At 42.5% G+C, this 17000-nt stretch overlaps 1 protein-coding gene across 4 annotated transcripts in view; it reads right to left on the bottom strand.

Moving 5' to 3' along the window:
- MAD1L1 (mitotic arrest deficient 1 like 1) overlaps positions 1-17000 on the bottom strand; it is a 352399-nt gene that overhangs the window by 231385 nt on the left and 104014 nt on the right. For all 4 annotated transcript variants that reach the window (XM_036392627.1, XM_036392628.1, XM_036392626.1 and 1 more), the window contains exon 11: positions 16474-16618. In XM_036392627.1, the coding sequence (XP_036248520.1) occupies positions 16474-16618 (145 nt within the window). The remainder of the gene's footprint in view (positions 1-16473; positions 16619-17000) is intronic.

Here is a 17000-nt window from a genome sequence, read left to right as displayed (position 1 = left end):
GAAATTTCAAACAAATTTTGGCATGGAGGGAAAAAGAAAATCTAAGGATAAACGGAAGGAGATGCACTGGCACAGGTTTTGGCAACACAAGATTGTCAAAGAACTCCTAGCTGCTGCAGGTTAGATTTAACTCTGAAAGTGGTCTAATAGTCCCATTCCTATAAATTCATATCCTCCTGCCAGTAGAACCATGCTAAGCATAAAGACTGCATGCCATCACAACTCCCCTCTCAATATTATTAATGCTGGAATACCATGAGCAGACATCTCACTTAATTCATCACATCAGATTCCAGGGCTAAAACATACAGAAAAGATCCAGCATGGCAACTTCAAACACTTGGTGACTGCTAATGCTCAGAAGAATGCATCCTTTTATGAATATGTGAGCATGAATTTCAATAAAATGACCTTTAACATGACAGATTCCAGCTGAAGAAAGAAGGAAATCTCCACTGACACATAAATTACTTAAGATGAAGGTGCTCCTTCTAAGATTTACCTTCCACAGACTAGTCCTTATACACACTGATCACTAATCCTCTTTAAACTATGCCCTACTTCCTGCAGCTCTGAGAAGTTATGTTCTAATCTGATCTAAATTTTCCAGACTAGAGAAACACCATAAAAAGTGCCCTTAACAGCTCTGAAGACCAAATAAAAGGTGAAATTGGAATAAGTTCATAAAAACATCATAATCACATCCAGGACTAGTTAGAAGATTGCTCTTTGGCCATCTGGCAAGAGTACCTGGCACAGACAATGCCTGAACTATGGCCTCTCAGCTGATGCCTCCCTGTAAATAAATATGCAGCCACCAACCAGGTTGTTCCATAAAATGAAATAATAAAATTAAATAACTCAAACAAATAAAATTTAATCATAAATTTTAAAGGGGCAAGAAAAGGAGGAAAAATCCACAAAGTAATGCCCTAAATGAGATCTAACAGCTCTGAAACCTCCATCTGATCCTAGAGAACAGGACCACCCAGCTCCATATACTGCCCACAGCTGCACATTTCTGATTCATCTTGCAGACAGGCAGGAGTGACAGCAGCTGTGATCCACTCACACTTTTCTGGGAATAGAGTGATTTGTTTACTCACAGCAACACTGTTAAATCTCATGGGATATTCAGACACTTGTACAGGGAGAAGAGAATGAGCAGCTCAGAAATTGCTTCTTGCAATACGTGAACTTGCAAGAGTGGCTTGTATCTTTAACAAAATTTGAAATAAAATAGATTTTTTTAACATTGCCAGTTTCATAAAGATGCAAACAAATACAAATATCAAAACACTGAAAGTCACATTGCTTGCATGAAGCAAGAAAAGGTCATGTAAATGTAAAATATAATGGAGACTATCAAGTAAATAAAAGCAACAGCAATAATATTAATTTGTATTTTAAAGGCAGACAAATTTCAACACCATGAAAACATAAAGCCCCAAACAAAGCTGAAATGGACAGCTCCATGTAGAGGGCAATCCTTTGAGTCTATCAGAGACACAAGTGGCTGTAGCTGCACATTGACCCAGCAAAGATCCAGGCTCCAAAAAGAATCATCACAGCTCCTCTGCTCTATTTCATCCAGAGAACTGTGATAAAGGCAGCTAAATGCTTCAAGAAATTGAACTGCACTAAGAAGATATAATAATAATCTTAAAGCTGGATATTCACCCAAGACCAAAAAATAACAAAGGTGTTAACAGACAAAAGGAATAAAATGATTTATCATTAAAAATGGCTATCCTATTGGAGATACCAGACTGCAGACATCCTCCTCTGTTTTGAAAGCAGAGATAAGGTTGTTCTGGGAAATTAGAGTCATTGGCAAGGAAGTTTCACCTGAACATTAGGAAAATTAGTTAAGAAGATTCAGAATTCAAAGCATCTCTTTGAGTTGAGTGTAACAAGATAAAATAGAGATAGATAAGCAGGAGCTTTTGTGAAAGTAATTTAAACTGAACCAGTTAAGAATTCTTTGAGAGAACTCACAGGAGAGCCAACCAGTGAGCACAGGGTTTGAAAGTCTGTTTAAATGACCAAGCATCCCTGGGTTTTAATCATGATGTGAGAGGCAAATAGCAGCTGGTAGGAGCTGGTGATGGAGGAGCACACCAGCCCTCCCTGCCATGGAAAGCAATTAGCAGGAGGCTGCACTGAGGACTGGAGCCAGAAGTTTCCTTCAGGATCATTATTAGCAGAGTGGAACAAGGGCAAGCAGCAAGATGTGAGCTGACAACATGAAATATTAATGTCAGCAGAGACTAGAGACAAGGGTGAGGCATTCCAGAGCACCTAAAAATATCAATAATGACAGATGAGCAAAGGCTGATAAACAGATGAGCAAAACCACACACGAACGTAAGTGTGTGAAGAGGGGAAGGAAAAAGCTTTCGATTTCACACAGTGTGCACACAAGCAGCTTTTACACCACAACCTCCCAAGGATTTGATTTTGACAACTTTGGAAGCCACAATATCCCTAGGGACATATCAGCCAGCCAGAGCCCACAAAGAGGAGGGAAGGGACTTCAGCCATAACCTCCACAAACAAAACCACCTCAGCAACACAGATCCAGGAAAAAAACAGATCCTTGTACTAGCACAGGTTCACCACAACAGTACCAGGTGATTCCAGGATGTGACACGACTCAAAAGATGTAGAAAATCAGTGCAATGCTGATACTAACACAGCAGAGCAGGCAGTGTCAGGGAATACATACACACGTGCTGCAGCAAAGGATTTGTCACCTGCAGGAAGGTCATTGTCACATAGGTAAGGCACAGAAAACTGCAGTCTGCACTGGGGGACTTCATAATAAACCAAACATTCTCAGAAGGAGATACACTAAAGATTTCACAGCTCTTCCACAGCACTCCTGTTTGACTTGAGCTCAGGTCTTCAGTTATTTCACCCAAGCATCTCTGTTCCCTGTGCTCTTTTATAACTGAGATAACAGTGCTGTTACCTCACAGGAATGCTAGAAGGAGAAAAGCAGCTCTAGACACTGAGTACTGCTAAAATGTGAGTGACAGTGTCATTCAGGTTCCCAAAATAGACAGCATTTAACCTTCATTAGCTGCTAAGAGCTCTCCTAAGTCTACCAAGCATTGATACTCGGATATTTATAACACATTTAACTCCACACTAAGTCCCAGCACAAAAAAAGAGAAAGGACAAGCAATGTATCAAGAAGGCTCCCCCCCTCCCCTCAGAGTTTCTTATCACTACTTCTTGGGGGAAAAAATTGCCAGGAAAACGAACTCATTGGTCTGGATGAATAAACCTTGTAAGTCCCAAAGCTGTCCCTGGGGAGAGCAGCAATCATGCTTGTTACATCCGAACAATGCAGCAAAATGAGAAGATACCATTTTTCTTAAGTTTTATTTGCATGAGGGATATGAACTCTGTAATTTGCATTTAATATTATTAGCCATCCTTTTAGCATATTGAAAGTTAATTACAAATCAAAACTTTTGATGCAGATCGTTAGGCACCCATTCATCCGCGGGAGGCAGAGCCACGATCCCAGAGCAGCTGAGGAGGAACAGCTTGCAGGTTCTGTCAGCTGAAGAACATCCAAAACACAGGGAATTCTGTATCAAGCCAAAGCATGACCCCCTGCCCACCAGCCAGGCTTGGCAGGAAGTTCTTGATCTGTTCCTATTACTAATTCAACTGGGTATGCCTACTTGGATGCTCTGGCTGCAGTTAAAGATCCAGTTCCTTCAGTGGAGCAGTTTGGCACTGAAACCAAGCCTGTGAAACTGCTGGCTGATGAGGGGCAACAATTCCACATCCCTGCTCCCTCTTCTTAAAGGAAAACTAGGAAAAAAAAACTACCTCTGCAAAGGGAGAAGCAGTGAGAACACAAATACCAACAAAAGAGCACCTCAAACTCAGCCTAATTTGGTGAAGTTTAGCAAGAACTCACAAAGTCACAGTATTTTGGTAGAGACTGATTTAGATGAGTCAGCTTGAGCTGGTTGCTTAGAGGGATCAAAAAATTCCTTATGTTAGGGAATGAACCCCAAGAGAGGGCACAGCTGAATGCAGAAAATGCACCAACAGCTGCAGCAGAAGGAGCTTCAGAACCGCAGAACTCACAAATCCACGTGCAGGCAGAGAGGACAGTGAAGCAGGGAAGGTGAGCACATTTAATTATTTCTGCAGTTCTGGTTTCCTTGTGTTATCTGAAGGAAAACATCAGATCCAGAACACGTGTTTCACACCCTTCAGCTTGCACATGCCCCCAGAGAGTTAAACTATAAACCTGGCTATTATTTACAGCTCCTCACCATCCCATCTAGGATGTTTCCAAGGAATTCAGCAGGGCTTTTTTCTTCTCTTTTATGCAAGTAAAAAGCCAATATTGGAACACAAGAGCTACAAACATAGCCTCAGGTTAACACCACACATGACAAATTCATGTGCATAGATATTACATAAGAAACACGTTGCCTCACACAGAAGGAGGTTAAATAGCTTTCTGGGGCTTTTTTTAATAACTTCTTTGGTGGAAAAGATTTCATCTAAAGCTTTTAAAGTGTGGTGACCATGGCTCCATTATGAACCACTCACTGAGCTACCCGTGACCTGCACCTCTGTCACAATTCCAGCACAGGGAGAAAGCAGAGGGATGAGCAGAATGGGACACTCAGCATGCCCTGCTGTGCCCCACATGTTCAGAGATGAAATGGCCACTAAGCTGAGTGGTACTTTCCTGCACAGGATTGTTTAGAGGCACAGGAAAGCAGAGAAGGAGAAGGCAATCACCTGGGCTTCCAGCAGAGCTGTGCCTGGATGGGACACTGAGGCACAGCAGGAAATGTGCAGCTATTGCTGCTCCTCAGTGGTCAGGGAGAACAAGGAATGGCTCTGAGAAAACAAACAGCTCTGTGGTTTTAAACTGGGAGGGAAAACAGAAAATAAACAGATTATTTGCTTGGCATTTTGCTAGGAGCAAACAGAAGAGCTGAGATTTACTTAAAGGACTGGCAAAGTGAAGCAGAGAGGGGGAAAGAAAATGATTCCAGGGTAATCTCTCCAAATAATGAGGTGGCAATGGGTACCCCCAGTGCAGCCCTTGGGTGGGGGCTTTGTTCCATGCAGGCTGAGCCCCTTTAGCCTCATGTGCAGAATGAATAAGAGGGAAAAAGGATAATGGACAGGGATACTTAGTGAAAACAGAGTGGGAGAGATGTCACTGGAGTAAGCACTGCCTCTTGGTCATGTTTACTTCATGCAAAAAGTCAAGAATTCTCTTGTAGGGTGATTTTCACTTTTAAAAAACAACCCTGAATGGTCCACAAGCACTTTTTTCCCCAGCACCAAACCTTATATACACTATCATAATAAACATCTCCACGTTGGAGAGGGATAAAAGGCATTTTGTTTTGATTTCATTATATCTCCTGAAATTGCTTTTTTCTTTCTGCATTTTTTTCTTGTCATTCAGTTGTGGTGGCCCTCACTGAGGGATAATGCAATAACACTTCTGACAAGGTCAGCTTTCCAATAACTTTGCAAATGGCATTTCCCAATGACAAAACAAGCACAGCTTCTCCTCTCTTTGTAATTAATATAATAGAAATGTCAACCTGAAAAGTTGGTCTCCAAAGGTAGTATGTTATCAACAGAAAATTAATTTATTAAAGTCAGAAAGTGTTTCTTTATCTGCAAAGCTGAAAATACTATTTACAGAGCAGAATTCCTGTTACAAGCACAAAGCATAAAAGTTCTGCAGTTTATATATGTGCCTGAAAAAGCAGCAACTGAAGAGAGAAGTTAAATTGCTTAGATTTCTAATTCAGACACTAGATCATTTTGGGAGCTGCACACTCCTTTTGCAAATGCCCTGTAGAAGATGTGTGCACATCCTGAAAGAAACATTACTCCACGTCCATGTTTAATTTAATCACAAGTTCAATGCACAGAATGAGTCTCCCTAGCTCCTGTCCCATGCACATAAGCAATAAAAAGCTGTTGGTCCTGGACCTGCCTGTAACCCATCTCTCCAATAAGGCAGGAAAAATGAGTGTGGGAGCAGGGACTCTTCCAGCTGCTTCTTCCACTGGAGAGAAGACTCTGCTGCTCAAAGGGAGTAAGAGCATCTCCTCTCCCTGAAGAGGGAATGAGTTCTTGGCTCTGTCCCATGAAGATGAGCCCATGGGGCTCCAGGCACACCCCACTCCAAAGCCACCAACTCTACAGGCCAGAAAGTCAAAGCCCTCCCTAGGACCTGCTGTGTATCATGGTATGAATCTCTCCTTCAACTGCTCACAAGGACAGGAGCCCCAGTCCTGTCATGCATTTCTGTCTGTATTTAGATTTTACAGCTCCTTCAGGCACCCAGGACAGGCAGACATGAGCTCCAGCTTGGTGCAATAGCCCAGCAGGGGAAGTGTGCTCACATCTCAGGGGGGAAGAGCATCCACCTGCAGCAGAACTACACATCCTGCAGTTCCAGCATGGGCTGGCACAGAGAACCGGCAGAATGCACATTTTGCTGTGAAAAATATTTGCCACTGGTGTCAAAGCCAGAGCCCCTCAGGTGCCTGCAGCTCCCGGGCATGAGATCAGCACAAACCTTCCCAAACACTTGCAGGAAAAGTTTAAAATGCTCCACCCTTTCAGCAACTTTCACTTGAACCACTTGGTCTCAATTCCTTGCACATAGACTTGTGGCACCCAAAATAATATTGACTAAAAGCCCAAATGGGGTGGGGTTTCCCTTTTCCCCAGTATTGATACAACACTGGAATAAACCCACGGCACTTTGTACACACCCAACACTGTGGGAAGCAAAGGAACACATCTGCTGGAATCAGTAAGGAGATGCAGACACAGACAGATTTAAACTACTCTGGCCATGCTTCCCTGTGCTTAAAAAGCAGCTTGGATGCCCCACAGGGTTATAGAACCTTCCTAATACTCTTATGAGAAGAGATCTCTTCCTCCTGACAGAAAGCAAGTCCAACATCTTGATGTGTAAAAAGCATATCCTCTTTTCCTGCCTCATGCTCACACTTTACCTGTTGATTCCTTTTTAAATTCTTGACTTCAAAAAGGCATTGATCTTTCTAGGGAAATCCTGAAGCTCTGGATTCATACAGACAGAAAACTAAGCCTCAGCTCCCCCACTGTCCCAAATTGGTTCCACCTGAACAGGCAAGTTTACAGTTAATGATTCCTCACAGGTCCTGCCCCACATAACACTAAAAAAATCCAGCAGCTGTTCTGTATAGTGAGAAACTTGTAACATAATAATCTCATTACATCAATCAAAATTAATTAACTGTAGCTACACCAATTCTTCAAATATTCTGTAGCTTCTATTAAACAGTTGTTGACTCTATCTGAAATACCACCTAAACAAATGTGCTCATATAAGAGGGAACAGTACATTTCTCCTCAATGCAACAAATCATGGGTCAGAGACCATTTCCAAGATGCTTTGTAAAACCTCATTTGACTTCTAATATATTCATCAATTTAAGCAATGCTTGACCTGAGATGCTGTGAACACACATTGAACAAAATAGTCAGCACTGCATGATACTGTGCCAGGAGCAATCCAAAACTCCTCAATTCTCCAGACAGTCCTTCAGTTTTATAAAGATTTTGGGTCTTCATTTGAAAGGATGCTCTGACTGGTGTCTGAGTAGTGCAGCTGTTCTTACCAGAGGCTCCCATCACATGTTGAAATAAGCTACTGTGCAATTACTTAATTATCTCTCTCTCCTATCCTTAAAAAAAAAAAAAATCCACTTCAATTCAACTTGAAGCAAACCCAGTTAATCCAGTTTTATGGCTGAGAATTAAAACAGAGGGAAGTCAGAGATTCAAAGCTGCAGTTCCTGTAGCAGTACCACCACTCTAAGAGGCAGTGAGATTAATGCCTTCAAACCATAAGGATGTGAGGAACAAAGAATTGCAAAAAAAAAAAAGAACCAAAACCCCTTTTTGTGCAGCTTAGCCTTGCTGGTATTTCAGAGCCTGCTGTTCAGAAATCCTAAGCCCCCTCCCTGTCCCTGGCTGCTGCCCAAGCCCCTGCCCAGCAGCCAGGTTTGTTCTGCGCCACTTCCCCCAGCAATCACTCCCTCATTCCACCCATCCATCTTCCCTGCCAGAGCTGCTCAACCATCCCTCATAATTCAGAGCTGAGGAGCTAAGGAATAAATGTTACAGCACACGCATCAAGGGAACTATAACTTTGAATTACCTGACCTGGGTGAGTTTAAATTCTCAGCCATAACATTGGATTAACCTAATTTCTTTTTATTGAATATTTTACCTTTAGAAGTCCTACAGTCCTTTCTCTCAGAGAAATATGAGAACTGAAGGTCATATAAATTCTTTTATGGGTATATTTCTAATTTTCATAATCTAACCTCTTAGCAGTGAGCATTAATATCTAGTGGGGGCAGAACAAAGCAGAATCCAGTCAGTATTCTGGGGAAATAAAAGATCACATTTCTATTGTTCTTCACAAATACCTCATAAAATAACATAACTTTTAACTTTGCTGCATACTCTGAATTGTTATAAAATTTTTAAAAATCCTCTAAACTCGCTACTTAAATAGAAGCTATGTCAGAGATAACATCAATAAGAATACAGAGGCTTGTATTCAATGTCCTTGTGCCTCCACCTCAAAAACATCAGATATAAAGATAATAATGAACTCTGTATTTTTATCATTGCAAGGTTTACCAGATACATAATAAGGCAAGAGAAAGAATTACACAAAACCAACACCCAAAAAATTGCTAAGGTAATTTTTATGAGCTCTTTCATGCTTCTAAAAAGGAAAGGGAAGCAAGGCCCAGGGGCCAATTCATCTTCTGCCTCCAGGCTGGCCATTTGAACTCAGCCTCACCATCTCCATGGTGAGAGCCCTGAGGTGCTAAAGCTCAGCTCTAACAAAGCACATCACCCTCCTGCCTCCAAGGGACAAATTCCTACAGGTACACAGAGTACAATACCCAAAGTCAGGGAAAAGGCAAATTTATCCACCAGCTAGGAGGAATTAGGACAACAGATCAAGAGCAAAGGGTGTCACTGGAGAGGAGGCAGTGGAAAGCAACAAGGGCAGACTCCAGTGCCCACAGCCTGGGAACAGCTCCTGCATCTCAGAGCCAGAGGTACCTTTGACAAATGCAGACTGACAAGTGAAACTAAGGGAACTCTCAGGCTTAGAAAAGTCATTTTGGAGCAGGATAAGGAAGTGAGAACAATTCTGCTACTTTCTTCATTGAGTCAAAAGTGAGTGGTAAACTTATTACCAAGTTAGGCAAAGTAAGGAACAATGGCAAAAAGAAAACCAAGCACTGCTCTGGGAGTCCACACCAGCAAAAACACACTCTTCTGACTTTCCAAGATCTGCAAATCACACTTCAGAAACAGAACATTTTCTGGTTTAATTTAAGGATTCTTCCTCCTCCCAAATGGTCTTTGTGCTCTGCGTCACCACTGCTGCAGCCAGTCCCTTCTACAAGCACATTGATCCCAGCTTTCCTTATTCATTCTTTATGGAGAGGTTCTGCAATTGTATCAGTAAATGATATTAGCAGACCTTATGAAACAACCTGTTTCAAAGGAAAATGGCTTGTACTCATTCTCTTCTGGAAGACAATTGCCATTTGCTTAATATAGCCATGATATTTTACTGAGGTAATTATACTCTTAGCTATCAGTAACAATTAAACCCTTAGATTGAGGTTGCTTAATAAAGGTCTCCAAATAAATAACACATTCCAAACACAGTATTTTAAAATGTCAAGCATCTTGTAATGAATATAAGGAAGCATCTAGTATAAATCAGCACAGAGTTAGTTTGTCACTGTACAAGTGTCTGCAAAAATTGCTGCTGGAGTATTGTGGGATTGTGCTCAGAAGGCTACAGAAAGGGCAGTGCTGCAGATGAAGCCATTTCAATAAATACTATGGCTGGTTCATGGCAGGGCCAGGGTGAAGCCATCAACACTGCTGTTCTTCTCCAGGGGCAGGACTGAGTGACTTGGGGAACAGCTGAGGCTGATAAAATTTGTATTTGTTCTTTTTGATTCCCTGTAGCAACTTCCTTGAAAACTGGAGTAAGGCCATCCCATTAAAAGCTAAATAAAACTCAGAAGTAGACAAATTAGAGGGTACAGATAGAGGAGAAAAAAAAAAAAACACTTTCAGACTCTGAGATCTAGAGATACTTGAAATCAGGTCAACAGATCCTGGCAGGCTGCTAGGTATGGAAGGTGAGAGCATGGTTTAAAGGTCCTCACAGTGCAGACTGCAAGATGATTAAGAAAGGTAAAGCAGACCAGTGATAAACATGAAAAATAATAAAAATTAATCAGGAAATGTGTTTTCAGAACACATATTTGTGGGGTTATCTGGCAGGGCATCTATTGCAGGCAAGGAGTGATACAGCAAGTTAGCTCCAACACTGCTACACGTGGAGGCAGCTGCCTGAGCTCCAGGAGGAGGTTCAGTGAATCAGGACTAAAATATGACACAGCAAGTAACTGGAAGAAGTTATTTTTAAAAAAATCCCCACAATAAATATGGGTTATACAGGGGAACAAAAACCAAACCACACTAACAAACCAAAAAACTGTTAAAATAACTTCTCACAGAACTCCATTTCCCTGGAGCACTTTCCACCTCATAGAGAGAAGGCAGTCAGAAACCAACAAAAGCAAAGTGTGATATTTCCTTAACTCCTACAAAGAATGTCTATGGAAACAGTCATCAAACCCCCAACTCCTGCTTTCTCCTCACAAAACTCAGCACCCTTTGTCCAGTAACCCAGACCCTCCTGTGGAAATCACAACATGAAGCCCAGCAACCACCCTTCATCAGACTGAACTCAGGAGCGTTTTAACACCAGCTCACCAGCAGAGAATTACTCATAAAAGCACCTACCTCATCTCTGACCTGATGGTCTTCATTTTTTAATAAAGACACCCTACAAAAGCAGTCTGGGAATTTAAATTGATGATGCTACTAGTTACTAAAGATTAAAATTCAGCAGTGACTTGTTCTGAGCCCCTGCACCCTACAGGCAGCAATTCCCTCTTTGCCTCTTTCCCACAAATCATTATGATCTTCTGTCTCCTTCTGCTATTATCCTTCTCCACCCCCACCTACCAAGCACCTTTTCTCTGAAATTGTTGAACTGATTAATATAATGAAGTTGAAATTAGAGAGACCTGTGCTCAATCTAAAAGGCTGCTGAGCCTCCTTCAAACACAGAGTGTCTTGTCTCCCTCTTCTCAAGGATGGATGGTCCAAGGAAGCACTCACAAAACCTGCCTTGCTTAATCCCTGAAGAGGGAGATGTGGAATCACCTTAAAATGTATTTATTTGCCAGTCCTAAAAAGGAAAGTAACTTCCCTGAGTTTATAAAAACCTACAAAGGGGAGACACAGTGAGCAGAGGGAAAGGTTTGGCCAGGCTCAGGCTGACAGCATTTAACAACCAGATGTGGACAGCAGCCCAGCTGGGAATGCACCTGCACTGCTGAAATGCCATGCACAGAATCATGACATGGGCTGAGGGAGGGAAGGAGGGAGAGTGATAACAGCCAGGGAAAGCATTGGATACTTTGGATACTGCTCACAGCCCCGAGGAGCAGCTCAGAGCTGCCCCAAGGCCATCAGGGTGTGATGTCCAAAAAGTCTGACACAAGGATGAGCTTTGCCAAAGTGCCTGTTTCTAATGCTGCTGAGTGCAATGCTGACTGCTGTATTTACAATTTATCTTACACATATCCCAGCAAAAGGGTTAATTCACCTTCTTTGCTGCACACCCAGAACTTTAAGATCCCTCCTTGTGCTTTAAAATCATCTATGTACCTCCTCAGAAAAAACATCCTGCAGGACCCAATATGACAGAGAAGCCATCAGCATTATTTTAAATCTTTACTGATTACAAAACAAAGCAGATGGCAAATCAAGTCATGAACTCTGCATCTGCCATGCTTAATGAACAGTTTAATTACCTAGTCCCATTTCTGATGCATTTTTACCATTCTCAGCTCTGGGAGTCACTAATACACTTCACACTGACTGATATCTCCAGGAACATGTGGTATCAGCAGTCAGCTGGAGTTGGTTAATCAATACTTGTTTAATCTCTAACTTTTATGGTGATGGCCTAAACTATGTCTCAATAGAAACAGATTTCCTATCATATCACATGATCTGGTTGAGAGCCCAGGAAACAAAAGGGAATTTTTCAGTCTCTTCTCTGGGCAGCAGAGTACCCAAAGGCAGATAAGTGCACAGACAGGAAATAAACACAGTGAAACAACAACATCCAACACAAGCAGCTTGGTTCAGTCATTGTGTTGTGCCTTAGATGAGAGCAAGGGCTGCAATTATGGCAGTGTGCACTCATAAAGCCCTCAATTTCAGGAACAAATTAGACTAATTTGGAATAAGTTACAAAAAGTAACTGAAATTGGGCTTCCCATTTTGAGTGTTGAGCTTCCTGCAAAGGATCACAGCCTGCCTGCAAGAAGCAGGGCACTTCATCTCAGGTGAAACCTGCAGTGCCCTGGGCTGATCCCATGCACTCCAGAGCTCCTTGCAGAAGCTCCTCCTGGGCACAGAAGGAATCACTGCTCTCAGGAGTCACTGAACTGAACATGGGCAGGGGAAGACGCTCCAGGTCTGAACCCTGGCAGCAGCCAAGTAAGAAACTCAGTAAGGGCTGATCACAGCCGGGTAAAATCACTCAGGGAGAGGAGCAGATGATGGCCAATCCTTGGCCCTCCACATCAGAGGGCTTTGGGAGCTTTTGAGTGAGCCTTTATTGCTGTTCTCCAGCAACACCTCTGCTGCACAAGACCCAGTTGTGCCCTCTGGAAGCTGCTCTCTCTCCTGAAATAAATATCCAGAGCTGGCTTTCCATGAAATACTGACTCAATCAGCTACTTACACTCAGATAAGGATTTTCAGAAAGGGTTTTTCATTTTGGGAGGCCTCTATGTCATATAGAATTTCTGAAGATTTCAATTTTAGCCATTCAGTAGCAGAATTGTCTGTTTTTAACAAGCCCACTTCATAAACAAAGACCAGGAGTTGTCTTTCTTTGAGAGAAACACTCAAAAGCTTAAGGACAACACAAAAGTCAAATACAAAAATCTGTGGGTAAACATGACATTCAAAGCAAATGCAGCAGTAAATCAAACAGGCAAAAGGGCAGAGGTGGATTAGGTGTTTCCCCAGCATTTCAGGTATCTCCCAGGACTTCTGTATCACAACTACCTCAGGTACCAAAGCAAAGATGAAAGATTTTCCCAAAACTCTGAGCTAAGGGACAGCAAAAAGCATGACAGACAGCAAAGCCAGCCAGGCAGATCTCTGAGAAAGAGAGTGAATCCAACCCTTCAAACATCAATTTCCGTTTCATCACTTAAGTGAAGGGAGTGACACTTCAGGAGAAACCTCCCAGCCATCAATGTCGAGAGCCTCGGTGGGGTCCTAATCCAGCCTCATGTTTCACTGAATACATGTAAATCTGCAAACTTCAGTCCTGCCCTGATTTACAAGGGCATGTGGGACAAAATGATCAACCAACATGTTCTGAAGAGCAGTTTGTGAGCAGGAATAATCAGGATGCAGCTCCTACACCCAGCAGTGGAACTGATGGGGCTGGAACACCCAGAGACTGGAGAATGCTGTGCCAGGGATCAGAGATTTGTAGGGATGCACTGAAGGGTCCCACACTGACAACTGTGTCACTTCCAAGCAGTAAACCAACGGGAAAGGCCCAAGTAAGATCAAGAAAGCCCAAAAGAAGCAAATGAGGCAAGGAAGGAAGCAATGGACAGAGAGGTTAAATGCACTGGGATGGAAATACAAGAGCAGCCAAGACAGACAGAGACTGTGGCAAGTGACAGCTGAGCATGACTGACAAGTGAGACTGGCAGTCTGTAAAAGCCACAAAATATTGCTTCAATCTTGGGGAAAAAAATCAGTAGCCATAGCAGTGTGAAGGAGTCAGACTGGCAAAGCAAATGGCCCCTGGAGAGAGCACATTTGCCACTGAATTATTTGGTCCTGCTGTTACAAAAAAAAAAAAAAAACAACTTACTGTTTTCTATTCATATTTTAAAACATATTCTAGGCCTGAGACTTCCAGGTTCCAACCTCAGCCCAAAGAAAGGAAAACTGTTACAGCTTTAAAATTAAACTTGCACTGTTGAACACCTCTGATGCCTTCCAGGCCCTGTTTGCTCAGCACACAGGAGGGTCAAACATAGTAGACCCTCAAACACAGTTGCTCAGCCCTAGTAGAGGGTCAAACATGCACAAATGCAGAAGTCATACTATCAAAAGCAATAGCATTTCAATCATATATATAATACTCTCCCCCAAATTAGATTTTCACAGTCCTATTTAACAAGACAAAGATTGAATAGAGAGAACTCATCTTTTCCATTCTCAAATTACATAAAAGCACACCACAGTACTGATGCCACTAATTAGATGATTAAATACCATTCTAGGTGATATGCTTTCAATGTAAAATAATTATTTTTGACAGGAAATGTATTTGCTCAATCTCACTTTAAATCACAATATCATACTTTTTTAATTAAATGAAATTCTTTCTTCTGATTTTGCATGAGAAGAGCAACCAGCAGGAGAAACAGGCTGAGGATAGATTGTCCAAGTACCATAATACATGTACTCCTTCACAAAGGAACCCAGCATTCTCTGGATGGAATATAAATTTTCAGAGAACAGCAAAGTCTTTATTCCTTCAAAACAGGTCAGTTGAGGAATGACTGAGCACACTGAAAACCTGCCCTGTCAAAACACAAGTTTATTTGCCATGGTCTGATGAAGAACACTTCCAACTTTTCCTATGCTCCTCCTCAGGGGGAGCACAGCAAACAAAACAAAGGTTTGTCTTTCCAGATAAATCAGGGTACAATCCTTTGTCATCATCACATGACAAAGTAATGTTATGGTTTTGTCCAGTACTTAAAGAAAAGTAATGATATTTTTGTGTTCCATGACAAAAAGTGTTTCTGCTGAGCACTGGAAATAAATTAACAAAGGGAATATTTTAGAAACCATCTGAGAAACTTCTTTCAGGGCTGAGCAGTCCAGCACAACATTAGACAGCTGAAAAGGTTATAAAAACAGGTTTTTTATAGGGCTCAGTATGCACCTGTGTCTTATCCAGCCATGGCAGTCCCAAACCAGAACATCACAGAGAGCTGCCTGCTGCTGGGGCAGGAGAGGGCTGAAAGGAGATGCCTTTTCTGTTTCCATGGAGAGAGTTTGGTCCATCCACCCTGCCTGCAGCGCCTGCCTCAGTGTGAGGCTGACAGAACTGCTGTCATTTTCCTCTTTGCACTTCTGTGACTCTCCATGGCATCAAACTCTGCAGTCAGAAGATCTGATGGAATATCCTCTTGTAAAGTGGCTGCTTCATGCTTCAAGAGCCCTGCTTACTGCACCATACATCACAGCTTCTTTGGCTCAACAATGACACGGGAATTACACAAAACTGGGTGCAGCGCAATTAAAATCGATCAAAGCGCTTTCGTTGACACTGGAAATCAAAGTCTAAAGCTCAGGCACCACAGCAGCTTTTCCTCTCCTGCCTGCCCACATGGTGATGTGCCTGGCTCCCTCTCATGAGCTCTGACTACTGGAGTCTGACCTTCTGCACACACATAAGCTCATTTACGTGAGCAGCTTTTATAACACCAGGGAGATTGCTCAGATGGGGGAAGTTTTGCAAGGAGTATTCTTGGAAAGTGAAGTAACTCTCATTCTGGCTACAGCAAATTATTATTCCCTTTGTGGAAAGCGAGCTCTCAGAATTTAATATAAAATTTTCAATGCTCTGCAGACTTCAGAATTATTGTATAGAATTTCATCATGAGAGCACACCTGATATAGGATGATGCAGACCCCTTTGATATATTCTATAGAAAGAATCTTAAAACGTATTTTCAATTTACTGGTCTAGTGCTTGCCATTACATTTGAACAGACTTCCAGCGTAAGAGGAAGGCAAATCTCTTACTCCCTGTAAATTGTTTTTCCACAGGAACAGTTGACAAGGTGCTGCCACTTCGTTCTCTTTAGGAAAGGAGGCAATGCAGCCAAAGCCATTATAAATTCCCTCCAGTGGCTCAAAACACTCCAGCAACAACATGATTCAGTTCTCTGCCCTCACATGGGTGCCAAGGCTCAGACAAAGTCACATTTCCTCAGCACAGCACGAGCCCAGCTGGGGGAACACGAGCACAGCTTTAGGAGGCACTGGTACTTCCATTCCAGTGAAGCCCTAAAGACAGGCTGCATGTCTCCCACAGCACCCATTGTGCAAAGACCCCAGAACAGTTTTGTAGCACCAGTTATAGAGGTGAACAATAAAGAAATAGGAAGGACTGCACCTGGCAGAAAGAAATAAGGACATGTGCTTTTCCAGGCTCACCTTGGTGAGGAGCACCACGCGTTTCTGCAGCCGCCTGACCAGCGCTTCCTGGTGCTCCCGTTTCTTCTTCTCATCCAAGAGCTGGCTCTGGACACACAGGATCTCCTCCTGCAGCTGCTGCCTGGCCTTTTCCAGCATCCGGGCACTAGGAGAGATGGGACAGACCTGTAACTCCTGAGTGCTGCCTCTCAGAGACATCAGGAGAGCCTCAGAGGAGAAGCCTGACCATGACTGTGTCACTCTCATCTTACAGCTGCACCACTGGAAACAGGGCAGCTGCATTCTCATTATCAGCTGCTGTCAGAAAAAGATGTGAGAGAAGAACCACCCCAGGGACAGCCTTCTTGTGCAGCATGAGACAATTACTGGAACCTCACAGGTAGGAAGCATTTAAATAATTGCACATCTGTTTCAAAATCAATCCGTTTGCCTTTGAGAATGTGTCTTGTTTTCAACAAACAAACCACACTCTTGGGTTCTACTGGATCTTTTCCTTTTTTTTCCTGACAAAAAAGAAGAAAAAGTAG

The sequence above is a fragment of the Molothrus ater genome, chromosome 16 (assembly GCF_012460135.2).
Source record: "Molothrus ater isolate BHLD 08-10-18 breed brown headed cowbird chromosome 16, BPBGC_Mater_1.1, whole genome shotgun sequence".
Lineage (NCBI taxonomy): Eukaryota > Metazoa > Chordata > Aves > Passeriformes > Icteridae > Molothrus > Molothrus ater.
Note: the sequence above shows the minus strand (reverse complement) of the source record. Positions and strands in the feature narration are given on the sequence as shown.